We start from the raw sequence: 27,294 nt of genomic DNA on the forward strand, positions 1-27,294 counted from the left end.
GTTTGCAATAATTTTTTACAGCAGCCCTAGGAAATGAGTATACAGCTCTAGGCTCCAGCGTTATCTTCTTCCACTCCCCTGTAAGCAGCTCCATCCATGCCCATCCTCCGTGCTGTTTTATCTGTCGAGAGTTCTCTCCTCTCTAAAGCAGGCTAACTTGAATCAGCTCAACTATAACCTCATTTAAGAAGATCCCTCCCCATGTGACCTTCTGCTTTGGCTAGATATCCATCCACAATACTTCCCTCCATTTTCCATCACCTCCAGTTTATTGTAAGTTGTTCAAGGATGTGAACTATGTCTTACTTGATGCCACTATGGACATAGTGGATGTCAGTGCATGTTCAATGAATGAATGAATGAACTAATTACAAGCAAATGATTGCCTAAAATCATTTGTTCACTTAGTATCATTTGATATTATGGGAGTTATCAGGTGGAGCTTGCTCATTTTCTACACATTAACTAAATTATAAAAATAAGACCATTTGTTTTTGGAATTGGGCAGAACAACACAAGGATGCTTCCAAGGGTTTCCAAACCTCTAAGATTCACCTTTTTATTAGTTGTGTTTTTGTGCATTAAATGTTGATTTTCCCAAACCTCCTTTTTTATGTGCTGGTGTCATATTACTTTATTTATACCGTGATTAGCTATGGTAGTGCTGTATGCAGCATTATTTGCATATTTTAATTGCATTTTGCCCTTATTATTTTGGAAAAACAAGTGGAAAGTGGAAAAAAGAAATAAGCTGACATTAGATATAAAAATAGAGATCTTATATACTTAATTCAGTTGAAACAATATAGAAATCATTATGTATGTTGCAAATGGCAAACCTTTAGCTTCAATTGAATACTCATTGAATTTAACTCAGCTGTGTTCAATTGCAATAGAAAATAAAAATTTTTAAATATTTTATCTTTTCGAAGGCAAGTCATCAAAAATTATGTCTAAAGTTCAGATTTATAGGGATTGTATAATTGTGATTTTTTTTTAGTTTTCTGGGAATATAATCACATTATAAAGTCACATTTAATGAGCAAATTTGGGAACTGCATATGTTTTCAAAAAATTTCAAATGGAAAAATAATCAGAATTCCATTTAAACTTATTTCCTTCAGTTAAAAAATCCCAGTATCTATTTGCTATTTGTCCATAAATCTTTATGAAACTTTTAAGGTACAAAAATTGTTGGGAAGAAAGGAAATGGAGTGTCCTGGTTTAGCTTGATTAAGCCACTCTTCCCCTCCCCCTGCCATGAGCAAGTGATTTTCTTGAGTCATTGGACTGAAAGCATCAGAGTCCATTCCTTATTCCATGCTGGCAACACAGCTGAAATGGAAGGCCAGATAAGACCAGATTATAGCCTGTTCACTCCCAGACTCATGCTACATAAGTGAGAACAGTGTTCATGGAGAAGAGTATTCAACCCCAGGAGCCACTGAACTGTTTCTAGGCTCCTTGTACTCCAAGGAGATTAAATAGCAATTGGGTTACCATATGGCCCAGCAATCCCAAGATAAAGGAAATCTTATTCATACAAAAACCTGCATAGGAGTGTACATGATGATTTTATTTATAATTGCCCAAACTGGAGGTCACCCAAGTGTCCCACACTGGAGAATGGATACACTGTGGTTCATGCACTTGATGGAATACTACATGGCAACAAAAAAGGAGCAAGTATTGATATATACAACCACGTGGATGAATCACAAATGCAATGACAACAGCCAGATTGAAGAGGCTAGAATTCCAGTATATGACATTCTCTAGAGAAGGCACAACTACAGGAACAGAAAGTAGATCTGTGGTTGTAAGGGACTGAGGGTGGGGTCTTCAGAGGAGCTGACCACAAGGGGAAGCATGAGTCAAGATATTTGGCGTGATGGGGATGTTCTATCTCTTGATTGTGGTGGTGGTGATGTGATTTTATGCAATTGTCCAACTCATAGAACGTTGCACCAAAAAGAATAAATTTTACTTTCTGTAAAAAGAAAAAAGTGAATGGAAAACCAGCAATTAGCTTTCTGACTAGAGTGGTTGCAAGTGATAATAAGTCAGTGCTCTTATCCTGCTGAAGTATTATAGATGATTTCTAGTTAAAGCTTTGGAATGTACTGTCTTCTTCCTGAAATATTTTTTCTTTTCTTTTTTTTTTCTATTCTAAAGACCTATTTCCAACAAAATTTACTACTGGGTGGGTCATGGATTCTCTCTGACTTGGTCAGCAAGATGCTGAAGCACTGGATTTGGTGTTTTTCCCATTTGTCCATTTCATCACAGGGACACGTTTCCTTCAGGGTCATGTTCTTTCAGGTTCAGAAAGAGTTTATCTCCATTTAAGGAGAAAAAAAATACCTTGGGGGATATAGCCAAAATGTGTTTGTTAAAAAGCATCCTATTTCTTGAAAGGCGAACTCTTCCAGATGGGGGTTCTTTGGGATGTGGAGGCAGGATGGAACTCTGTTTCTGAGAACCCAGCATACATCCTGCAGGATGAAAGCTTCATCCTTTTCTAAATCCGAACCCATTTCTCACCTTCCCATCCCCACCAGCGGCTCATTATTCAGCATTTCAACTGAGGCTTGGCTGGCAAAAGAGGTTCCCTTCAATTCATCTTCATCTCTGGTTAATTACTGTAATTGACGTAACCCTGTTTTCTATCCCTAAATCTATTAACCAGCAAATGTTCAAGTCATAGGCTCTCAACTCTCATTAATCTCATTGCTTACCAGTTTTTTTAAAAATCATGTATTTTATTTCCTCATTATGGAAATTTCAAGTTAGCAGTGAAAATAGGGACATGTTGGCCTCAGCATCACTTTTGCTTTTCAAGGGCATTGGAGAGTCTTTGAATATTGCAACATTCCCTTCACTTTATTTTCCCTATGAGATCAGAAGGAGAAGTGATGCTTTTGGAAGGACTGTAAATTGATTCAGTCTTTTCAGAGAATAATTTGATAAGCTTTATCAAAATTAAAATTGCATGTACTGCTTGACCCAGAAATGTCACCTCTAAGAATTTATTCTGAAAGGATAGTCATACAAGAATTCAAAGACCTATGGCCAACGAAATATATTCATCCCATAGTTTATAGTAGCAGAACACTGGGGGAGAATCAAAAAGTTAAATTTTAGGGGCTTAGTTGAATAAATTACGGTGTATCCATACTATGGGAGAGAATATGTTGTTACATAACAAGGCAGGTTGCACAATATGATCCACTGTATGATTACAGTTTTGGGGAAAAAAATCTGGAAGATTCACACAAAACAGCCACATCATTAAAATTGGGAAGTGAGTGGGGATTGTAGAGGAGGGGTGGGAGTGGGGAGAGAAGGGAGCTGGCAGTTTTTATTTTATCTACTCTTCTGTAACGTCTAAGTCTTTTTTATGATGAGCAAGCTTCCTTCTATATTAAAAATGCAAATATGGAAAAAAGCAGGAGTAATGTGGCTCTAAGGATTTAGTAATCATGATTAAACAACACCCCCCTCAGCCTGTACAGCGATCGGAGAGTTTCTAAATGTCTTGGCATCTCTTTCCTTCTTTTATGCTTGAGACAACCTAGGGAGGTAGGTGGGCATATATATCTTCTCCTAGGGGCAGTGAACACGCAGATCTTCCAGGACATGGACTGTTCCCATTCCTGCTCTTCCCTCAATCCTGGGGCCTTCTCAGTAGTAACTGATTTCTAAAATAGCTCTTTAGCCTAAAGTTATTTTAAAAATTGTACTTTTAAAATTGACGTATAATTCACTGTAGGAAAGTAGGTGGTACTAAGGGTGCAGCTGGGTGAGTTTTGGCAATCTGTACACCCATGAAACCATCATTGCAGTCAAGATGGAGGACATTTCCATCTCTTGGAAAGTTCTCTCATGCCCTTCTGAATTTATCTCCACCCACCCTCGGTCAACCACTATTCTGAGTAGAACCAGAGAGTAGGTACTTCTCTTTGTTTGTCCCCAGCCTTCTTTAGCTAACATAGTGTTCTTGAGATCTGCCTATGTTCTTGTATGCATTAGTAGTTTGTTCCTTTGGTTGGGGAATGGTATTCCATTGTATGAACACACCCCAATTTTATTTATCCATTCACTTGTTGATGGGCATTTGAATTATTTCCAGTTCTTGCAAATATGAATAAAGCTGCTATGAACATTCTTATATATGTCTCTTTACGGACATATGCTTTGGTAAATACTTAGGGAGTGGGATTGCGGGTTGTACGGTAAGCATGTGTTTAACTTTGTAAGTGACTGCCAAACCTTTTTTCAAAGGGATTACCCCATTTGGCATTCTCCTGAACAATGTATGAGGTTGCAGGTAAGTTTTCCCCCCTGAAAATACCTACCTTTGTGTACCTCTGTAGGTGTTTTCCTTTAGAGCAAAGGCAGAAGGAAATTTTCAGCAGCAGTGAACATGGTACTGAGCTTTTCCTGAGTTCAGTCCCTGCCCCTTCCCAAATTATAGACACGCCAGATAAATGAGTCCTGGTCCCTGTCCCAGGACATGGGTTCTCTCTCTCTGTTTTTTTAGCTGGTGGTCCCTGGAGCTGCAAAGTCTAAGTAGCTCTAGGCCTTAGCATACTTTCCTATCCTTTCCGTGTATTTTACTTCTTTAGGTTCGTGCGGTAGATTTCATTGTTGTTCACTTGAGACATATGCCTCTCATTCTCCTGCATTCTTTATCGGTTGCTGTGTGTTGCAGGCACACAGAGCTGAGGGGACCGATGACCTGGCTATTCATTCCAAGCTCCTCTGCTATAGGCACACCCCAGCCTGGCATTTCTCAAGGCATGCTGCACCCACCATGGGCTGTTCACTGGGAGTTTTAGGGGAGGACTGTGTCTATTTTTAATGATCATCTTATTTGTATAGCCAGTGATGGTTTCCATTATGGTGATAACATACAGTTACCTTTAGAAACAATCTATTAAGTTAAAACAGTGAGTCCATTAAGTAAAAGTGATTAAATACATAATCGCACAGTAGGTCATATTTAAAAAACCCCAGGTCTGGTCCAATTCCTCACTAGCTATTAAAGACACTGAGCAATGTGGTTAATCATCATAATCAAAAGAGATTTGCTGAGCACCCATTGTCACTCAGGATATAATGAGCCCCAAAGTAGATATGGGTCTCTGCTTGGGACTGAACATAAGTGATACTGTTACTAAATATATTCCTATCAAATTCTTTGTGATGTCTAACTCTCCATGATGTGTGAAAAACCCAAGCATCCAATTAATTTCCAGATCAACGCTGCATGCTTTCTGATTAAGCATCATAAATGCTATTCAGAGCTCTCTGTGGGCTGGTCTGGGTTCCTGCTGATGGCGGAGCAAGGCATTAAGATGGCTGCTAAATCCTCCTCTGTTTCCCAAGACAAGGCTCCTTCTGGACCCTAGTGCCTGAGCTTACGAGGTGCCTAATGAGGCTAGCAGTATTTGACAATATTTTTGTTTACTCTTTTTAGAGATATCTGTTTTGCAGACATCACCTTACTTTAAGTGTTCCTGGGTTGTTTGTTTTAAGAGGGAGAGGGAAGTAATATTTAGTGAGTGTCTCCTAAATTTGGGGCACTTTACATTTTCTCTTGCTCTCTCTCTTTTAAAAAAGACGACAGCTCTTTTGCAAGTTATCTTTCTCCTAGAAAACTCCCCCATATGGTCTCCCAGCTTCCCACAATTCATCTCCAGAGCAGACAGATCTTTGAAAAATACCAAATCCAGGCATTTCCTTCCACACCCCACCACTGCTTGGAAGAAAAAGTTCCCTTTGCTTTTATGATGAAGTTGCAAATCCTTATGGTTCATAAATTCCACACAGTCAGGTCTCTTTCCTTTGGTCCAGTGTCAGCTCAGGTCATTTTTTTCTCCCTGGATTGATATGCTCCTCCCTGTCCCCCCACATGCACACAAGCTTTCTTTAGATCCTTGAAAGGGCTGAGCATATTCCTTTCTCAGGGCCTTTGCACAAGCTGTTTCCTCTGCTGCCAGATACCTGGCTGACTCCTCTTCATCCTTAAGGCATCAACATAAATGTTCTCTTCTGCAGGGAAGACTTCCCTCACACAGCAAACGAGATCAAGTTCCTCACACTAAACAGATTTATAAGACTCAGTACTCTTCCATCATAGCAAGGCACCACAGTTACAAATAAATAATTCTTTCTACAATTATTTATTTGGAGTCAATTTTTCCCTCTAGATGATAAGGTCCTTGAGGGTAAGCACTATGTTCACTTTATGCGTCAATGTATCCAAGCTGGCCCCCAGTGATTCTTGCCCCTTGGTATTCTTGACCTTGCATGGAGTGTCCCACAATGAAGAAGGCTGACCCATAGAACAAATAGGATATTGCAAAATGGTGGTGGGTGGCTTCTGAGGCTCGACCATGAGAGACATTGTAGCTTTCATCTTGCTTCCTCTCACATCATTTGCTCCGAGGGTGGTCAGCTGCCATGTCATGAGGATACTCAAGCAGTTCATGAAGACCCACACAGGGGGAGGAACTGAGGCATCCTGCCAGCAGCCATTCCCATGTGATTCATCTTGAAAACAGATACTCTACCCCAGTCAAAGCTTCAGATGATGTGGCCCCAGCTGATATCTTACCTACAACCCCAAGAGAGATCCTGAACCAGAACCATCCAACCAAGTTGCTTCTGCTATCCATGGATACTGTGTGAGATAAAAACTGTTATTTTATGTGTCCAAGTTTTGGAGGTTATTTGTTATGCAGCAAATATTATATAGTTAATTAATATACCACATATTTTATTAGGTAACTAATATACCATAGCTCCTGGTATAATATTAGCACTCAATAAATAGTTGTTGAATGAATAAATGAAAACATGTTTCTTTTACATTTGAGGAATGTAAGCCCAGAGAGGTTGATGAACTTGCCTCAAGTCACAGTAACTAAATAGCAGAGATGGCATGGAGCTCAGAGCCATATGCTTGTGTGTCCCTCCTCAGCACCATTTCTATTATACTGTTTTATCTTCCTTGAAGAGATAAATCTTAACATCTACTTGGCAAAAGGATTTTTTATTCAGAACATTTTACTGATCACACTATGGACAGGTTTACACACTGGTTATTTAGTGCAAAGGTCTCCAAAATGGGCATGTGCATCTCAAGGGATGGATAAAATGATCCACTGGGGTGTGGGGATAATACATGACAACTTCCTTTTTTTAAAGCTCGATTTAAAAAAAATTACATATTTATTTTTAATTGCGGTGAAAAAAAGCATCACATGAAACTTACATCTTAACTATCTTAAAATATAGTTCGGTAGTGCTAAATATATTTGCATTGTTGAGCCAATCTCCAGAACCAATCTCCAGAACTTTTTCATCTTGCAAAACTGAAATGCTATACCTATTAAGCAGTAACTCCCTATTCCCTCCCTCCTTTCCTTCCCCAGCTCCTGGCAGCCATCACTACTTTCTGTCTCTATGAACTCAATGACTCTAGGTACCTCATGGAAATGGAAGCAAACAGTATTTGTCTTTTTGTAACTGGCTATCTCACTTAGCATAATGTCCTCAAGGTTCATCCATGTTGTAGCATGAAATAGAATTTCCTTCCTTTTTAAGACTGGGTGATATTCCATTGTGTGGATATTTTGTTTATCCATTCACTTGTCCAGGGACATTTGGGTTGCTCCCAACTTTTGGCTATTGTGACAATGCTGCTATGGACATGGGTGTGTACTATGATGTTTTAAGTATTTTTATCTTACCTTTTAAAACTTTCTTCCTTGAATAGTTTTATGATGTGCATAGTCCATTGTTACAGTAGGACATACATACAGTGTGTGGATAAATAACTATGAACATATTCAGAGAGGCTGCTCAAAAATGTTTACAGATAGGAATATGTGATTAAAACTATGTATCTGTGAATCAGCACCTCAGGGTTGGCTTCTGGGGGAATCCAAGGCAGTAACAAATGCTAAACTCTTTGAAATCACTCAGTCACAGTGACTAAAATAGAAAGCATCATGCATGGAAAAGGAACATAACTTTGACTTTATGTCTGTCATTCTCAAAAGTAAGTACTTGACAATTTCATTTGCTTATAAAACCAATTTAGCTTTTGTTTCTTAATCAGTGATTTTATTGGAAGAGAGGAGAATTTCATAAGATTTTAGAGTTACAACAGACAAGAACCTAATTTTCTCAGCTTACAAATGAGGATGCTAGCTCCTTGGCCATCTAGCAGCTTGCCAGATGCCAGAGTGCTGGAAAGTGGTATAGCTGTGACTGGGCCCACGTTGCAACTCTCTGGACTCCTGTTTCTAACAAAGCCATTTGCCTATGTCTTGACACATGGCTGGTTAGATCAGGGGATTTCAGCAGACTTTTTCTTAAAGGGTCAGTAGTAAAAATTTTAGGCTTTTGTAGGACTGATGGTCTCTGTCGTAACTACTCTGCTCCGCCACTGTACCGTGAAAGGGGCCATAGACCTTAAGTCAACAAATGAGCGTGGCTGGGTTCCGATAAAACTTTATTTATAGAAAGAGGTTGCTGGCCTGTGCGTCATGGTTTGCCAGCCTTCAAGTGAGATTATAGAGGAGACATAGGCTCTCTTTGTTTTCATGTTTAAAAGATTTTAATTTTTCAGGCTCTCCCTACAGCTCTTTAGTATTTAAGAAATAACTTATTCTTAAATAACATGTAGTCACTTAGATAACAGGATAGTGTACTTTCTTTAGAACCAAAGAGTAGCTTACTTGGTCCTAAGATGTATCATTGGCTTTTGTCTTCCCCCGATATTTCTCTTGTGGTATCCTGCATGTCAGCCATGCCAGGCACTGGGGCTACTGTGTTCTGGTTGTTACTTCCAGTATTCACAGCACACATGCAGACAGGACTTCTCCTCCCCAACATATTGAAGTGAGAGTATTTTTTTCATTGTGTCAATATTAATTACTCATAATTTAATGCTCGATATTATTTTCTATATTAATTTCAACACAGTGGAATGAGTCTAATTTGGATGATAAGGTTCATTTGCATTTAAATTGGTATTTTAAGCATTCCCTGTGAGGAACAAGTAGTATCCATGATTATAATTATAAGCATTGTTTCCAAGGCAGGTTTGTTTTCTTTTGGAAGGATTTGTAAATATGGTGCATGGAGGTTAATATTGATAATGAGAACACAGGTCATTTGCTAGCTGTGGGAGCCTGGAGGGGCCCCAGCTGAGTGAAGTCAGCGTGACAAATGGTGAACTTCACATTTCACTCTTCACTAGATGTGTGAGCTAAGGGAGATCACTAACCTCTCTGATCTTTGGTTTCCTATCTTGAGAGGTACACAGTACATACTCAACAAATGCTGGGTATCAGTACTGCTGCAATTTGAAGAAGCTGACAGAGACAAAGAGACTAAATAGAGGGGATCAAAATATTAGAGCTATGGCAGGGAGATGAGGTGGGAGAGAAAAGATGGATCTTCTTCCCTGTTGACAACAATCAACTCTCCGTGTGAGGGGATTTATGAGTGAAGACCAGCCAAGCAACAAATGAAAAGTCACAAACCAAACTGTCGTGTAGGATAGGATGACTGTGATTGCTTGTGAGTGATTAGTTGAGGTGTTAATGAACCCGGGCTATGTCTTGTTCACAGGGAATATAGTCTTTGTAAAGTGCCTGGGAAGAATCCCAATGAGGTGCTGACTGTATCAAATGACTCAGTGTCTGTCTGGTCACGATGCTGACACCCACACAGAAACTGGCTCCTTCCTACTGAGTCTTCTGGAACATTCTCTACACGTTCAGCAGAGGACATGTTTGTGTCTGTGGGGCTTGGTGGAGAAAGAAGGGTGGTCCAAGATCAGTACCAGAAGGGCATCAATGGTTTTAGCATTCTGGGGAGTTTAATTTATATTTTTGGATCAATCAGCAAAGACCCATTGTTCAAATCAGTAATATGGATAATCATTATACTCCTTTGATTCTCAAGCAGAGAAGACAATCATCGGTTTTACAGATGGGGACACTGAGGACCATAAAAATCAAACAATGCATTTTTGCTCACAGTCACTCAATGGGAGTCCTTGGACTCATGCTCCCTGAATAGCTTAGATTTACACTAAACCTCTTATTTTAAAAATTGGCAACGTTTGAGCTATAAAACACAAGCCTTCTATTTCCATAGCTTAATGAAAACATCTCCCACACACTGTAATACATCTTATTCTTCTTCTGCCTAGCAGAGTGTGCATTGTGGAGAGGTTGTGTGTGCACGACATTAAAAGTACAGACCTCACCATCATCCTGGGGATGATGAGGAGGAATATTGCTCAGACCCAAGCCCTGGCTTCCTGTACTTGGCTTCAGGTTTTAAATATCTGTTGATAATTAAGGGTTCTTTCTTTGTGAAAAATAATTTCCCGTAGGTTGGGAGCCAGCAGGGTTACCATGGTTGAGAAGCTAATCTTATTTCTATGTCAGAGATTCTCTCCGCCTTGGCCATGTAGGATGGAAAATTCGGCTTTGCCCAAGTTCCTGATTGCTCAAACGTAAGGAGGTCAGGATTTCCAGAGCAAACTCAGAGATGGAGGCTTGTGAGATTTACTGAAGTGATTTATGGAAGATGTGCTCCCAGGGGAAACCGGTGAAGGAGGGGGAGAAGCAGGATAGAACATCAGAGGATGCCAGGCCAAGATGGGATTTCAGGCAAGTCCTGCTGGAGGTTCTGAGGGGTGAGTTGCACCCCAGTGTTTTCCCAGCCTGAGCCCAGGTTCTCATGCCCCGACAGGCAGTCACAGATTCAATGGTGCCAAGCGGGAGTGTCAGTTTCCAGACTTATCAGGTCTCCAAGCATGTGGGGCAAAGCAGGCTCCAGGAGCCCTTGGGCAGTCCTCCACAGAAAAGAGCAGGTGCTGGTACTTGGAGGCAAAAGTAGACCAAAGTGAGGGTGGCGGCACCCAAAAACGGTACAAAAGAGTCAGAGCAGGCCAGACATAACCTGATCCGGAGGGTTCTCTCTGGTGGCTGAATGGCAGGGGTAAGTGGCAGAGGGTGGGTTGGGAGGACCTGGCAGGGGAAGATTGTGCTCAGAGAGGGCCAAGAGGCTTGAAGCTCCCACAGAGGGACCCACAGCTGGTTCTCTGCCTCGGCTGGGTTTTGCCTGAGTACGCGGGAACATCCAGCTATGTGGCTCCGCATTGCCATGTAGGCTGGCCCATAGAGGGGGCGGGTACAGCCAATCTTCCAGGTGGGGGGATGCTGGAGACTTCAGTGCCAGGACTGGCTCTGCTCTAACCTGCTGTGTGCCTCTGACCAGTCACATTCCTCCGTGGCCTCAGTTTCCTCCTATGAAGTGAGATAGGGACTGGACCAGAACACCTGTCAAATCCCTAGAGTTGTTCTAGCAAAGCCTACCTTTCCATGTACCCAGGACAGACCATCCTTCCCGCATTTGCTTCAACCATATTCACTTGGAGGCATTGAAAAGAGATTAAAAATTGACAAATGCCCTCAAGTCAACTTGAAGTGAAGGCGGTATCAGCTTTGAGAAAACATGTGCTGGAGAAATGGGGATGTTAGGGGCATCTATTTCAATAAGGACTGAGAAATCTATAAAGGACTGAGAAGTCTCAGGGGATGAATTCTGGCCACATGGATTCGCCTCAGCGTCCACACCTGTGCTGCTTTAAGGGCTTTGATTTGCTGACTTCCATGCGGAGCAGTTTTGGCCTCATCCAGGCCGTTGCTGGCCTCAGACCTGGTTTACCTGGGTCCCCACCGAGCCTGCAGAGCTGGGGTAGTGGCCAGGGGTAATGTCCTACCCTCAGCCACCTGTGAGGTTTGTGTGTTCTGTTCTCCTCCAAGTGGAGGAAACACATCATTCTCAACAAAGAGGGCCTGTTTAGTTTTCTTTTGCTGCTGTAACAAGTTACATGAACTTTTGGCATACTTTGTAACAATAGGAAAGTGGAGGGAAAACATGAAAACTTAGAATAGCACGTTAATTGGTTCTTTGAATTTCATTTTCAAAATGGTTTTCATGAATTTGTTATGTGTCCTTAGGCAGGGACAGGGAGGAGTTGAGAGCATGGACTTTGACGCCTCACCATCTCAGGTTTGTGGGCTTCTGCTAAGTTCTAGCTGCATGACCTCAGGCAAGTTGCTTAAATTGCACCTTGCACCCCTTAACACAGGGTGTCCAAAATGTTGGGAACAGTTCTAAGGGCCTTGTGTATACTATTTAATTGACTTATCACAACCATCAATAAAATATTGATAAGTATAATACTTATCAATAAATATTATTAACCCATTTTATAGATGAGGCACAGAGAGATTAACTTGTCTAGGGTCACATAGCTAGCAAGTACTTGGGGTGGGATTGGAACTCAGGGGGTTTGGCCCAAAAACTCTTGACTCTTATACTAAATTTCCCTGACCCTTAGTTGTAGCAGAATTATAATTTATGAGAGAGTTATTTTTGAGCTAAGAGCAACCATATTAACAAATGTAAAACCTGAAGAACAATCTGTTTTTATTAACTCAGAGGAAAAGTAAGTCATTCAGTTCACGTTCAAATCTCAACTATAATCAAGAAGGCTATTATTAGTTTTCTATTGCCATATAGTGAATTACCACAAACTTAGTGTCTTAAAAGAACACCCAATTTATTGTCTCACAGTTCTGATCATTTGCTCACAGTCTCACCTTGCTTAAGATGTTCCTGGGGCTGCAATCTCATCTAAGGCTTGAGGTCCTCTTTCAAGTTCAGTGGTGGTTGGCTGAATTCAGTTCCCTGTGGTTATAAGACTGAGGCCCTTAACTTCTAAGGGGTGGCCCACCATTCCCTGACGTGTGCTTTCTGCACAACATGGCAGTTTGTTTTCTTCAAAGCCAACAATGGATAGTCTATACTGCTTAAAATTACTCTTACTTCTTCCTTCTCTGAACTATAGATCCTCTTTTTAAGGGGCTCACCTGATTAGGTAAGATACCTAGGATAACTTCCCCTTTGATTAACTTAAAGTCAACTAATTAGGAACCTTAATCACACATCAGTAATCCCTTTAACTTTGCCATATAATGCAACCTAGTCATGGGAGTGATAACCCATCATATTCACAGGTCCTGCTCACACTCATGGGGAAGGGGTTATACAAGGCGTTTACACCTGGGGGTGGGTATCTTGAGGGCCTTTTGGAATTCTGCCTACCACAAAAAGGCTTTGGCTTCAAAACGTAACTGAGAGATTTTAAAGAGAAGAATGGGATCTAGTTGAAACCAAAGTGAGATCCTCATGTTTCTTGAATACAACTACATGAGTGTATTATACATTAGAAATATCCGTGGCTCAGGGTCTAATCCTCTTTCCCTGAAGCCTGGGCATTGTTTCTTGGTCTTTTTTGCCACTTCAGAAAACTGAGACTGGATGATGGGTCAGACCTTTGGTCTCCATCAGATGCCCCGGTGCCCTGGCAATGACCTCACGTAGGCCAGCCTCCAGTGGACGCACGCACTTGGGCTCTGTGGCGTGGCAACAGAACTTGGACAGGCCTTGTAGATGGCCACCCACTCTTTCCTTCTGGATGGGGCATGTGGATTCAAGAATCTGCGCAGGCTCACTCACGTGTCCAGAACTGTGGCTTTAAGGAAGCAGAGTTAGGAAATAGGCCCATGAAGAAAGGGAGAGGGTAGAATCGATGTCACCTTAATAGGTGCAGTATTTCTCGTCAGAGCTGCAGTAAGGACATATTGGCAAATTAATTATTTGTGAGGTCTGCTGCAAGCAAGGTGGAGGTCACCTAAGCATGTTTGATTCTCTGAGCTAAAAAGCCAAAGTCGGAAACCTAGTGAAATGTTTCACATCTCAGGAATTCGATGAGTGTCTCTGATAATGAGGAGGAGAGTAAGAAAGAAACAAAGGCCGTGGAGAAAGTATTCTTGACATTTGCACAGATGACTTCCTTGTGGCTTGTCATATCATGTAAACATGTACTTTTTCTGAACAGGTATGCTTGATGATAAGCATAATAAAATCCTAATAGTCTCATCAGCATCCATCCATCTAACCATCCATCCACAATTCAGTCATTTATTTATAGAAGAATGTGTATTAATGATCTCTTTGGGGAAAGAGGCCTCTAGTTGATTTTCTCATGAACAAAAAAATAAATGGAAAGACATTATCTTGGTCTTTAAGCCATTTAAATTTAGTCCAAGAGATGAGACTGTGTCAAAGGACTTTAGAGAATGTAAGGTAAGAAAATGACTTTTGTGGGCTACTTTTAGTCTTGGCTTCTTGGTGGAAGCAAATCTCCAGATTAAACCAATTATAATCCGATCACCCTTTGTTCAGTATCGTTTAGAATAAGCTTCTAAATGAATTCACATACTGTATCAACCCAAAAGAACATTTTTAAAAAGCATTTAAGGATTTTTCCTTCTCTAACTTTTAGGGCTAACTTGCTTGGTCTTGCTGCTTGTTCCCATAGTGGGCAGTATATTTATTTCCAGGATGGCAAGGACTACATTATGATTTATTTATATACTTACAAGTGTGCCTTCCCCACTGAACTCTGAAATCCCTGGGGGTGGGGAGCAGATTTTTCACATTTTTAAATCCAGGCCACTAATACAGCATCTTGCACATGGTAGAAACTCAGTACAAGTCTCTTAAATGTTGACCCGGTTCAATGGAACAAAAGCTAGTCAACTGAGCAACATGGAAAAATTGATTATTCATATATTTCTTTCTTCGCTTTTGGCTGTGGTTATACACCTAGGTCCAAATGAGCAGTTTCATTTCAGTTAAACCAGATTTTATTTTCTCCCATTTTTCTATCAAAATACAACCTTATAAAAATGAACAGATTCATCTAGCACATGGGTTAAGTCAGATGATAGCCATTTGATGATCTGTCCAGATGATTAAGAAAAAGATCTTATCCCCAATAATCAGTCTGGTCTCCTGGTCATAAAATGTTTACTATGACCTGGCCAGCATTAACAAGTACATCAAAAGAAGTGAACACCTTCTTTCAGTAAGACATAAAGGTTGTTTAAACCTCAATTTCGAACGCAATATTAATGTGGTTACTTAAATATTAATTGGTCTAAAAGCCTGGAGCCATGCATGTGCTTGGTACTTTGTAGCATCTAGTCATCCAGGGCTTGGGACTGGGCCCATGTCCAGCAGGTGTCCTTTCATCATGGCGGCCACCTGCGACCTGGAGCCTTGGTGTGTACACTGCTGCCAAGCTCAAAGGCACTTCCTCCGGGCTCAGAGCTGGCAGCCCTTCAGAGTGCTCCGGAAGTCCCTCTTCAGGACAGTTACCTGTCAAGAACCCATCAAAAGAACGGAAAAGTGCAGGTCCTAAGGGGTGGGCTTTTTCTTTTATAAGAACTTTGTTTGGTGAAATAACCCTGGAGCATAAATATACCACGTTTCCGATTTTGAGCTGAACCAAAGAGCATAATTTGTCCTCTCCCATATAGGAACTTAATTGCATTCCTACCACCTGACAAGCTCTAGACGTTACAGAAAAAAATAGCTCTTGGCTACCTGCATGTGGGTTATCCACACCAAGAGGCATATTCTCTCCAGGCTTTTGGTCATAGGGACCTCAGTTAGTTCCATGGTCCTCTATTTCCCTCCCTGGGGACATGCATTATGGGGAATGGAATGAGGCCATCCACCTATGAGGTGGTTGAGAGATGGGAGTTAGAAGGTCCTGCGTGCTAGACTTTCCATTCATCATCAATAGAGGATCATCCATCATATGATTTAGTGCCTGATTTTATTTGCAAAAGTATGAATGATGAATATTCCATTCAACTGAACAAAGATCTATTAAATGTCTGCTAACCATCATGCTAAATGTTAAGAGGGACACAAAATAGAGAAGTACACACTTTCTTACAAAGAGCTGGTGATCTAGTTGTGATGTAGTCATGCATTATAGGGGAATAGCTTTGTCGAACAAGTGAATGAGTAAAGTGCCAAAATGAATGATAAGATTAATCATTAGATTCTGGGAAAGTTTTCAAAGAAATACACCTTATGTTGGGATGGAAATCATTACTATGCAAGACCGAGGAGGGGGTCTAGCATGGGTAACTGTAACAGCTTCTGCATAAAAACAACAGAATATGTCAGCAGTGTATATCAATAAGCTTTTATATCACTTATGGGTCTGCAGTTTGGCTGGGAGTTTGATGATCTAGGCTGGGCTCAGCTGGGCAGCTCTGCTTTCTTGGCTGGTCTTGCTTGCTTCTGGGGTCGGCTGGTTTCAGGTGAAATGGGGGAGCTCAGAAAGGTGGCTCTGTTTCTTCAGTTCTATGGATTGACTTGAGTGGCTGTGTTTCAGGCTCTGCCAGCTCTTCACCACCTCCTGGGTCCAGGAGGCTAGCCTGGTGGTGATGGTAGAGGCATAGGAGGGCACATGGGAACATAAAAGGCCTTGTAAGACCTCATCCATAAACTGGCACAACACCTCTGTATTATTCTATTGCTTTAAACAAGTCACAAGGCCCAGCCCGCAGTCAAGGGGTGGGAAATATACTTTACCCCTCTAGAGAGGGGTGCTTTCTTTCAGAAGTTATAGGTCTCGGGAAGGATGAGCTCTTGGTCAACACACTCTTCCACATTTGCTGCAGTCAAGAATCCATGGAAAACTCCAGCAAGAGCATGTGATTCTGCACTGATTTTCAGCACAGGGTCTCGAGACTGCTCGGAAGATGACCCACAGTTTCCCAGCTGAAAGACGGAGGCCCTCAGGCAGATGCCCGTGCCCCACCCTGCGATCACTAGAACATCAGGAGATGTCATTTCCTGGCCCGGAAAAATCCTCATTTGGAAAAATTGCTATTTTATAGTCCCTTCACTCACCTTGGGATTAGCCCTCCCCTCTGAATATCCTTTTAGTTCAAAGATCTGTGACAGAGAAGCTGGATGTGGATCAGAGTTTCTGCTTCTCAGGGCCATCCTTCTTCATTACATCCCTGGCCGTGAGCAATGGGTCTTCTTTCCCCTTGTATCTTCTGTTTGCTTGGATGTTCTTTTTCAAATAAATCTTTCATTTTTTTCAAATGAAATCAAACTTTTATCTTTCAAAGAAATCTTTTAGATTTACTTCGGTGACCTCCACTTTTTGGCTTCTGCTTTCCCTCACGACCTTACACTTGGTCTGGATGATAACTCTGAGCTGACCCGTGTTGTGCACTGAGCAATTGCACTGGCTTTTAAAGGCACTCCCCTGCTTGTCCTCCAGCGGGACAAGCTGCCATGAGGCAGAGTTGTGATCTCAGCTCTTTTGAGAAGGAGATGAATGTGTGTTGAACATCTACTATCTACCTGACACACGTGTTATCTCAACGATATCTCACAACAAACCTGATATTTTTTTGCCCATTCCACCAATGAGAAGATTAAAGCTCAAGGGGGGTTACAGGATTCCTAGCCCAAGGTCGCAGAACTATGAATTAGGGAGCCAGGAGTCACACTCAGGTTTGACTCCGTTTCCACTGTTGTCATGCTGTTAGAAACCCTACCTTTGCCTGCTGGTTGATTTCCAACTGCCATCAATTGCCACTCTGTGTCTAAAGACTCTCTGCTGTCTGTCCCCTGACCCTATTCTGCACAGATAATGCACAGGCCAGAAGAGCCAGGGAGTTAAACCCTGAGCTTCCCACCTTGCACCTGCTTCAGAAGCACAACCCTCAACCCCCGACTGACAAGTGTTGGGGGTAATTCTGAGAGGGCTCTGTCTACACTGCCTCCCAGAGTTCTACAGTGAGATTAAGCTCCCATTGCCCTCAGTGGTCACTGGCTTCCTAACAAACCCTTTCCTGGCTGCTGTCCCTTCTGGTGTCATTTCTCTTCTCCCTGGCTGGTACTTCCTGGAATCTTCTCTCAAATAAAGGACTTGCTTTTAAATCTTCGTCTCAGGTCTGTTGCTGAGAAAACCTCAACCCACTGGGAGAAGACTCTTCTTGGATTTTATAGAACCACTAGGCATTTCTTCACCTCTGTAGCTGCAGCAGAGCAGGTTTTGGAACAAAACAGGAGACACTCAGCTCCACTCTGCCTGCCTGTCCACGGAAAGCTGCCACCTCAGTCACAGGTCACGTGTTCTTGAAGGACTCCTCCTCTGTTCTATAGACCTGGAAGAACCCCTAAGCTAGTACTCGTACTGTGAGCACCCGCCTGTGGTTGTCACCGCATGGGGGCCACACAGTAAAGTGGTGAGCAACCCCTGCCTGCCTGCCCCTCCCCTGTTAGACACATCCCACGCCTGTGTCCTCACTGACTCAGGCTCCTCTGGAGAACACGCATGTCTGCTTTCCCTCTTCCTCTGGGGTTTGCACATAGTGGGCTCAATACACAGGGATTCAGTGGAGTTAGACCACACATCCGGACTGGTTGCACAGAGAGAACGGGGTAGAGGAACTCTGATTTTGACTTGGTCTAAAATTATTTCTTGGCCAATACTCATTTCATGTTATTACTGAAGGGCTGGGGAAAGGAGGATTTTAATCATTTGGAATAGTGAGCATTGACCAGTGGGACTGGATCCCTCTGATTAAATTCAATCACAGAACAACAGAGTAAAAATAAAAGTGGTATTATTGTCCTTTGCTCCTAACAATCAACAGATTTAAAGTAGATTTGCTGAATTAAATGAACACTAATGACTTACATTATATAACGATTTGCAGCTTTCAAAGGATTTAAATTCTCAGTTTAAATGGAAAGAACCCTAGAGTACCAGCATACTCAAATTCTTCTCTCTCTCTCTCTCTTCCTCAGAGAGACAGCACAAGCAGGGGTGGGGAAGGGCAGAAGGAGAGGAGGAGAGGGAGAGTCTTAAGCAGGCTCCATACCCAGCACAGAGCCTGACTTGGGGCTCAATCTCACAACCCTGAGATCATGACCTGAGCCGAAATCCAGTCAGACCCTCAACCAGCTGAGCCACCCAGGCTCCCCTCTTCTTTTTTGATATATGGAATAAAGTTTTCAAATTAAGTCTGCTTTGGGAAATGTTTTACCTGGTTTGATTATCAAGAAATTTTTGTTATAATTGTCCAAGAACCTCTGATAGAGTTTTCACTTCTCACTGAAAATAATCAGTAGTGAGAAGAAATTTTCTCAACACAGTACCTTTCTGTTTATTGTAACCTTTAATCAATTAGCAGTCATCCTCCTGTGGTGAATGTTGCAAGTACCAGGCCTATATGCCTTTGGCCTGTCACCCATCCCCTGGTGAACTCCATCCAATTGCCTCCATCCAATTGCCTGAGTCTCCATCCAAGAGACTCCACAGTGTCTCTTTGCTAAGAGTTTTCTCTGAGACTGTAGAAGGTACGAGGTGCTGGAATGTTCACATCCACACCCCCTAGGACCAGCCTTCAACCAATGACTGACAGGAGTTGATGTACAAATACCCCAGCCTCTGTGGTGAGCCCATCTGTGTTGGGAAAATTCTGGCACGCATGTTCAACACCATCTCCTGGATTCTCTAGCAGGATCGAATTTGAGCTGCTCCCCATGGTAACTTTGATCATGCACTGTCTATTGGCCGCCTTCCCTTCTATATTCCCCATTCTATCCTTGCTTCCGAGAATCGCCTCCCAAATAAACTACTTGCACTCTGACCCCTGTCTAAGGGTTTGCTTCTGGAGAAACTCAAAGCATATGTCACTAGAAGGGCACTAGGCAAGCTCATCACATCCAAGCCATTAAGTCACCTAACAAGGTGTGATGCCACCTGTTAATCAGCTTATCACCATCCACTGATTTCATTGTTCTCCTGGGCAGCTCTACTCCACTTGCCTTTCTCATTCTGTTAGTTATAGTGTAAAATTTTTAATTAAAAATAAAGAAGATAAATTTGATTAGTAGCTTCAAAGTTGTCACTCTCAACTCTACACAGGGTGAGAGAGACACTGACTGGAGCCAACCAGTTGAGGTTCAAGTTCTCTGCTGAGAAATTAAGAAGGAGATATTTGGATGTTGTTTTCTCACCTGTACCAATGACTTGGAAACACTTCACAGCCATGTGTAATTATAGATAATTTTTTGGTAAGGTTCCAAGTGTTTGATAAATGTCGAAGACTCAGACCTTCCTCTGGATGGAGGCTGTTTTGTATGGAACTCACATTTCCTGTTCAATTCTTCGGTGACATCTAGTTTAAGTTTAGAGGAGATGGTGTCATCTCCTCCGCATCCCAGCCAAATGGTCATTAACCCTCCCCTTGACCATTTTCAGAAATGGCGAACTCATTATTTCCTGGGAGAGCTAACTCCTTTTATTTATTAGCCTCAATCATTGGACAGTTCTTCCTTTAACTGAACTACACTCTTCTTCCCACAGCTGTCACCCACGGGTGGGGATTTTCTTGGGAGAAAGTACTGAATGAGTTAAATGTCTCATTCCTCATGGAGAATTTGAAATATTTGAAAATGTATTTAAAGTGCCTCTTAGTTATCTTCCCCCCACCCAGTTTTTTCAGCTCTTCTTAGCAGGGTATGGTTTGGAGTCCCTCGACCATCCTTGCCACTATCTGTCATTCTTCATCTTTGAATGAGATGTGCATTGGAAGCAACGTAGTTGTCCAAGAATTGAGGATTAGAATGTTCAAATAAATTACAGCATGAGACAAGACTATGTAGCCCCTATAACCATGTTTTGAAGAATATTTAGTAATATAACAAATGTTTATGACATATCAAGTGGATGGGGGGAAGCTGTATATGCAACAGAGCCCAATTTTATTAAAAAATATTCACATAGAAGTGGAAGTCCAAAATATGCGAAAATATTAAGAGTGGTGCTATGGACAGGTTTTGAATCTATTTTGTGCTTTCCCGAATTTTCTACAGAGAAAATGTATTTATTTTCTAATTAGAAAAAAATTCTTTAGAATGAAACAAAAAAAAAAAAAAAAGGAAGGAAGGAAGAAAAAGGAATACAACAGTCATAGAAGCCATAGCGCTATTCAGGTATATTCTGATATTGCTGATTTGAGGGGAGATGGCACCTCCCAATTTGGATGCTTCATTTTCCATTTTCTGATCAGGGTGTTTGGCAGATGTATCACGTTCTTCATTAGCGTAGTACCTGTAGTTCATCAGAGCCCAGAAGATTATTTTCCCACTCAAATTACTATCTCTTTTTAATCTGATAACTGGTATTGGGGGCAGCCTGTCACAGATGCACGTGGGCTGGGTGGGGGGAAGGGAAGGATGCCCAGGTCACTCTCTGTGTAAGCAGCCTCGGGATGTTTCCATAGTGTAGTGATTATCACCTTCACCTGACATGGAAGTGACCTGCATGGGGGCTGGACCGGCTGGAGGGAGGCCATGCACTGTGAGCTTCCAGCCTGTCTGACGGCTGCTGCAACCTTGAAGTCCTACAAGCTGTAAGATGTGGTAACACTGGTTTGTGAAAGTGAACAGCACCCTCTTTGGCTGCTATGCAAGGCGCTGGGTCCTGGAGATGGTAGGACCCCTGTGCAGCCTGTAAAAGAATATAAATGCTTCTGTGCAGGGAGCAGCTGGTGAAGATGAACCTGCCAGCCTTACAGGCTCTTATCCCTTGGCCATTTCTTTCTTTCTTTCTTCTTTTTTGCCATTTCTTCCTAAGGAAAGGCGTCTGGGTATCAGAGCCTTGGAGCAAACGCAACACACGCATTTCTCAAACTCCCCTTTTGGGGAGGCGGAGAGAGGGTCATTGGAGAAGGTGGTTGAGGCCCTGCATGGGGCAGTCCCTTTAAGAAAGCAGAAGGAACGGCCAGGCGGACAGCTCCATGGTGCCTGCAGTGTGGGAAGAAGGTCCCAGAGACAAGGAGGGATCTGCTTCCTCAGACCTGCACATGGGCGCTGTGGCAGAACCTATAACTCACCGGCAGTTTCTCGTCTTTTCTATAGAGGTGGATTCTCATCTCTGAGAATAGAGCTTTGGTTTAACTTCTATCATTTCCTTCGGGGGGGGAGCATACTGGCTGGACTGTGCCAATGATTCATTTAACTTTATTATTATTATTATTAATTATCATTATTAAAAAGATGCTTAGTCCAACATATACTCTTCTAGATTTATAAGACCCATGAAGTAAATAGAAGTTCAGCAGATTGGTGCTTTGTTCCCTGATGCTTAACACAATACACAGACAGAAAATCTCTGTTCTCTCTTTGCAATGTGCATGCGCACACCTTCCAGGATGAATGAATGACCCAGAATGTTGAACTGACAACACTTCTGCTTGTTAACAAGCTTCTCTCTAATGAAGTCCATATTCTCCTTAATATGAGACTCTTAAGCTAACTAAAGTGAGATTTAAAAAAAAGACTTCAACCTGAAGGTTACGGGAGAAGTATAGCTTAGTACGAACAGCAGTGCTTGGCTGGTATACTCCCTGGGGTGAACATAAAGCAATCTCTCATGTTGAAAGGGTTTGCAGGTTTGGTCAGGAAAGCAGCGTGTGATTTGCTAGGTAAAAAGTTAGAGTGTGTGGATCTAGCTCAACAGCGTGTATCATGGTTCTCTGTGAATATGCCTTATTTGTCAAAGGATACCATATGGTAGACTCAGTGTTGCAGGGGAAAGTCAGTGTGGGGTGCTCATAAGCACAAACAGTAAAAAAAGATGACGTCCTTGCTTTGGTAAAGCTATGGTTGCAATGCGAGTAGTCCCTCTTTCTGGCTTTTTGCCATTGGTTTTATCCAGCAAGAACCCAAATGGCACATTTCCACCCTTCAATTCAATATCCTCAGCTAGAGTTGATTAATTAAAGCTTGCCAAGGCTCTCTCTTCTTCATCTCTCCCTTTTTTCTGGGTTTGCGCTTTCAGACCTCAAGTCTCCTGATTGTTTTCTCACAAAGCCACCACCATTCCGTGCTGCCAGGCCCCAGGCCCTGTCCCTTTGCTTCTGGTCTGAGCTGTGGCTCCAGCAAGATGGGCAGTTCAAGCGCGCATGAGTGGGCTTGCGTGCATGTGTTTCTGTGTGTGCGTGCGCGCCCACCCAGGTCAGCTTGTACTTACGTAGTTCGAGGCCAGGTCCGGGTGCAGATAGTCAATCCCTGTGAAAAGAACACCACAGGATGGAAGGTTAATACCTGCCACTGTGTCCTCAGGGAAGTTACTCAAGAAAGCACCCTCCTATGGGGCTGGCGCCAGGAGAATGGGGTGGGCTGAGCACATGTGCCTCAGGCTCAGTCTCGTGTTTCCATTCCCGAGTGAGGGTGGGCTGTGCCTCCCGAGTGGAGAGACAGCTGCCACCAGACACATCAGAGGAGTGAAGCCAATTAGAGCTGGGGCCCCAGGATAAGACTCTGACATGCATGTCCGTACTAAGGGGCTTAGTGGCTGCACCGATGGATGGCCCATCAGAGCAGTGATCTAAGATTTGTGGAAATCCTGACATTTTCAAAGCATCAACTGGCATTTCTTCTGAAATGAAACTGGGCGAGGGAGGAAAAACAATTATCATTTAACAGGGTACAGACAGCAAAGGATTAGGGGAGAGTTCTCTGGCATGGAATAAGAAGAACATGGCTGGGTGGGAAAAGCAATTTTGCAGAGGGCAAATGGTTTCTGGTGAAGTGTCCTGGGTGAGAGCTGATATTGTCCCTGCAGAATATAGCTTTCTAGGAAGCTTGTGACCTCCCTGCAGGAGCCATGTGCTTTCTCCTGGATGTGGCCCATCTTGTTGACCAAGAGTCTTTGCAATGGTAGAGTTAGGAGCACTGCTGCATTCCATTGCCCTTGAGGCCTCAGAAAGCACCATGGAACTTCAAGGCCATATTGAAAGCTCTCAGCCAGGGGTGCAGAGCCATATAATCTTTATAGCATGCAGCCTTTAGCAAAACCAGCATCTCCCGGTGTCACGGTCATGAACATAGGTGTTGAAATCAAAGACCCAACCTTGCCGCCACCAACTGGCTGCATGACTTCAGGCGAGGTTCTTGGCCTCTCTGGGCTTGGTTTCTTCTCCATCAAGTGGCATGAGCAGTGAGGTGCACTTAGCTCAGTGGCATTTACTAGCTTTGTTGGATTTGCTGTGTTTAAAAGCTAGGGGTATCATTCAATCCCTCTGAGAGGTGGCATCTTCCATGTAAGCACCCTAAGGCCTGGCCACAGATACAGCTTTGCCCCGCAAAAAAGAACTAGTATTGGGATGTTTCTTTCAAAAAAAGTTTCTTTCAGAAAAAATTTCTGGTTACACAAGAAATTTCTGGACTGGGAGTCATTGTTCTACAGAACATATGTTACATCTTGTTGCTGATATTTTGACATGCAAAGCATGTCAAATGACTGCTGCCATTCATGGCTGCTTTCTGTAATTTGGGAGAGTATAGCCTGTCACTTCCCATCCACCCTCCTCCTCCTCCTCCCCCACACCCCCTCCCAAGGACTGTAGAAGGGACGGGGATCAGAAGATTCATTCGAGACTAGTATTTTTAAAGGTTGCCGGCCCTTGTCCTGGACCCTAATTCCGAAGTGGTCTGTTTCAGCTGTGGGAAAGTTTGGGGATGAGCACAGGCTAAAGAGACCACCAGATCCAGTTCTATTCTAGTCTCAGACACTGTAATAATTGTGAAGCTTCAGCCAAGTGTCATAATCTTCCTGAGCCTCAGTTTCCTTATCTTTGAAATGGGGATATTATTTATCTTGCAAAGCAGTGTTCAAGATGAGGGCCAATTCATCAAAAGTGTTTAGCTTGTAGTAAACACTTGATAAGTTATATTTATTATTGTCACCATTGGTCAGATCATCTACCACATCATTAGAGTCATGTGGATAATGCAGAAGAGCAGAAACATTTTCAAAAATCTACCGGGTCTAGAATGTTGTGTTGAAATTAAATTGTTGTATGTATTTGTTAAAATTGGTTACATTTTGTAAACTCAATGTTGGGCAAAACATTTTGGAACATATAGATAAGTTAAAAACACACCCACAGGGCGCACACAGAGAATATGTTTTTTTCTAACAGGGAGTCAATTTTTTTTTGGTATAACTATACTTGTGTGTTTATTTTTTCAGTAATCTCTACACCCAGTGTGGTGCTTGAACTCACAACACTGAGATCAGGAGTCACGGGCTGTACTGATTGAGCCAGCCAGGCACCCCAGCATGATCATCCTTCTATTCATGTTTGTAGTGTGTAAGAAGATTGTGATGCATGTACATACACACCTAAGTCTCAGGAAAGCCAGGTACAAGCCACCTGCACTGCCACTCTAAGGCAGAAGCATTCAATGCACACAGTCTCAGATGATACCCACCCCCTCCTCCAACAAATCAAGCTGACTTTAGACATTGGGTATTTCCCCCTAAAAGGTGTACCATTCCTGGAGGTACTGCAATACCAGGTTGATGCGTGGAGTGGATGGAGCAAGCTCCTAGTCCATGCAGTGAGTCAATTTTTTAAAGATGACCCCATGTTCTGATAGTGCAAGTTGTCTGGGAGAGAAATTTTCTGAGAAATAGTAGTCTATTCTCTGTGAAGGTAAAATATCAAGGCAAAGAGATAATTTGAGACCTGAAGGAAATTAAAATTAAAACAAGATAAATTTAGCCCAACTAAAATAAAGGATCTTTAATTAGGTTAAGGGGAAGACTGAGTGTTAAGTTGGGACAGATGCAGACTTTGGTCTGAGAAAGAAGAGATTATTGATAGAATCATGGGGAATGACAGACATGACTCAAAAAAATATAATGAACTAAAGCATGAGATTAATGGCCTGGCAATTAAATAGTATTTTAATATTTTTGTCTATTTGATTATCTTTTGAGGTGGAGTGTACTAAATACATTTTCTCAATCAGCTTATTTACTTTTAATTCTTGTATTATTAATGTATTCAATTTTATTTTGCACTCACTGGCTTATTTTCAGCAGTGAACACCAGGCACGATGCAGGTCCTAGAAAAACAGGCTATTTAGACACAGAACCTGAGCTGTTCAGCTATTTATGGCTCCCAGTCTACAGGGGGGATCAACTCATCACCAGCCAATCATAACACAAATGGTATGCAAATGACAATTACTTGGTTAGAGTTTACATTAATATCCTGTCATCAATTTGAGTCTTTTCAGAAAGTCTAATCCACAATAGTCCAAATTCTCAGGAAACTCTGATGATTCTGGAGATCTCAGAGAATTAGCAAGGAGCTCCATGTACATATTCCTAGTTATAATGTTAGTAATTCAGTTGAGATGTCTAACTATGCCACACACCTTTTCTGGAGGTAGGTCTGTTCTCCCCTCTTCAATCTGAGTGGGCTATGACTACTTCTACCAATAAGATGTTGCACGACTTTCAAGGCTAGGTCAGAAGAGGCCAGGCATCTTTCACCTGTTCCCTTTGGACACTTGTCCACTAAGGGGGTGAGGTGGGGTGGGGAGGCAAATTCAACTGCCATGGAAGAAGCCCATGAGTGGCCCTTGGTATGAAAGCCTCAGCTGAGCCGCAGCAGCCAACATCAGTGGTCAGCCTTGGGAATGAACCGAGAATGTCCACCCCAGTTGAGTCTTCAGATGACTGCAGCCCAGCCAACATTCTGCCCTCAACTGCATGAGAAACCTCAAATGAGAAGTGCCCAGACTGGCTCTTTCTGAGTTCCTGTGCCACAAAATTATGAGCAAAACAAATATTTACTATAAGCTGCTAAGGGTTGGAGTCATTTATTCTACAGTAATAATACTGGAACAGATACCCTGTTAGTCCTTCTGAGACTGGTGAAGCCCAAGTTAGGGGAGAAAACATTGTTTTTCTATGTGATGCAGACTTCTAACTTTCTTGGTAGGGTAAGGCTGACTGCCTGGTCCTTAGGCTTGGACCTCCACTTACAAGGATGAGATCCCATTCACAAAGACCCACCAGGGAGGCAGAGCCAAGGGGTGGGCTTCAAACACTGAAGATGATGGTTAAGATCAGTTTGAGTAGTTTCTTGCCTCCCTAACCTTGGTTTCTTCATCTGCAATATGTGGACAATAGCAACAATCTTAGAGGATAATTGTGACTGTTTCCAAATTGTTAGGCCGTACCTAGTATATAGTGAGTACTCAAGAAATGTTAGTTTTTTATTAGACTTTATTTATGTATTTGTCAGAGAGAGAGAAAGCACAAGCAGGGAGAGTGGCAGGCAGAGGGAGAAGCAGGCTCCCCGCTGAGCAAGGAGCCCTATGTGGGACTCGATCCCAGGACCCTGGGATCATGACCTGAGCCGAAGGCAGATGCTTAAACAACTGAGCCACCCAGGTGTCCCAAGAAATGTTAGTTTTTATTGTTA

The 27,294-nt window shown here is 42.4% G+C and overlaps 1 protein-coding gene across 2 annotated transcripts in view; it reads right to left on the bottom strand.

Moving 5' to 3' along the window:
- PCSK2 (proprotein convertase subtilisin/kexin type 2) overlaps positions 1-27,294 on the bottom strand; it is a 282,294-nt gene that overhangs the window by 99,087 nt on the left and 155,913 nt on the right. For both annotated transcript variants that reach the window (XM_044918692.1, XM_044918693.1), the window contains one exon: positions 23,039-23,076. In XM_044918692.1, the coding sequence (XP_044774627.1) occupies positions 23,039-23,076 (38 nt within the window). The remainder of the gene's footprint in view (positions 1-23,038; positions 23,077-27,294) is intronic.

This window comes from Neomonachus schauinslandi, chromosome 10 (genome assembly GCF_002201575.2).
Source record: "Neomonachus schauinslandi chromosome 10, ASM220157v2, whole genome shotgun sequence".
Taxonomy (NCBI): Eukaryota; Metazoa; Chordata; class Mammalia; order Carnivora; family Phocidae; genus Neomonachus; species Neomonachus schauinslandi.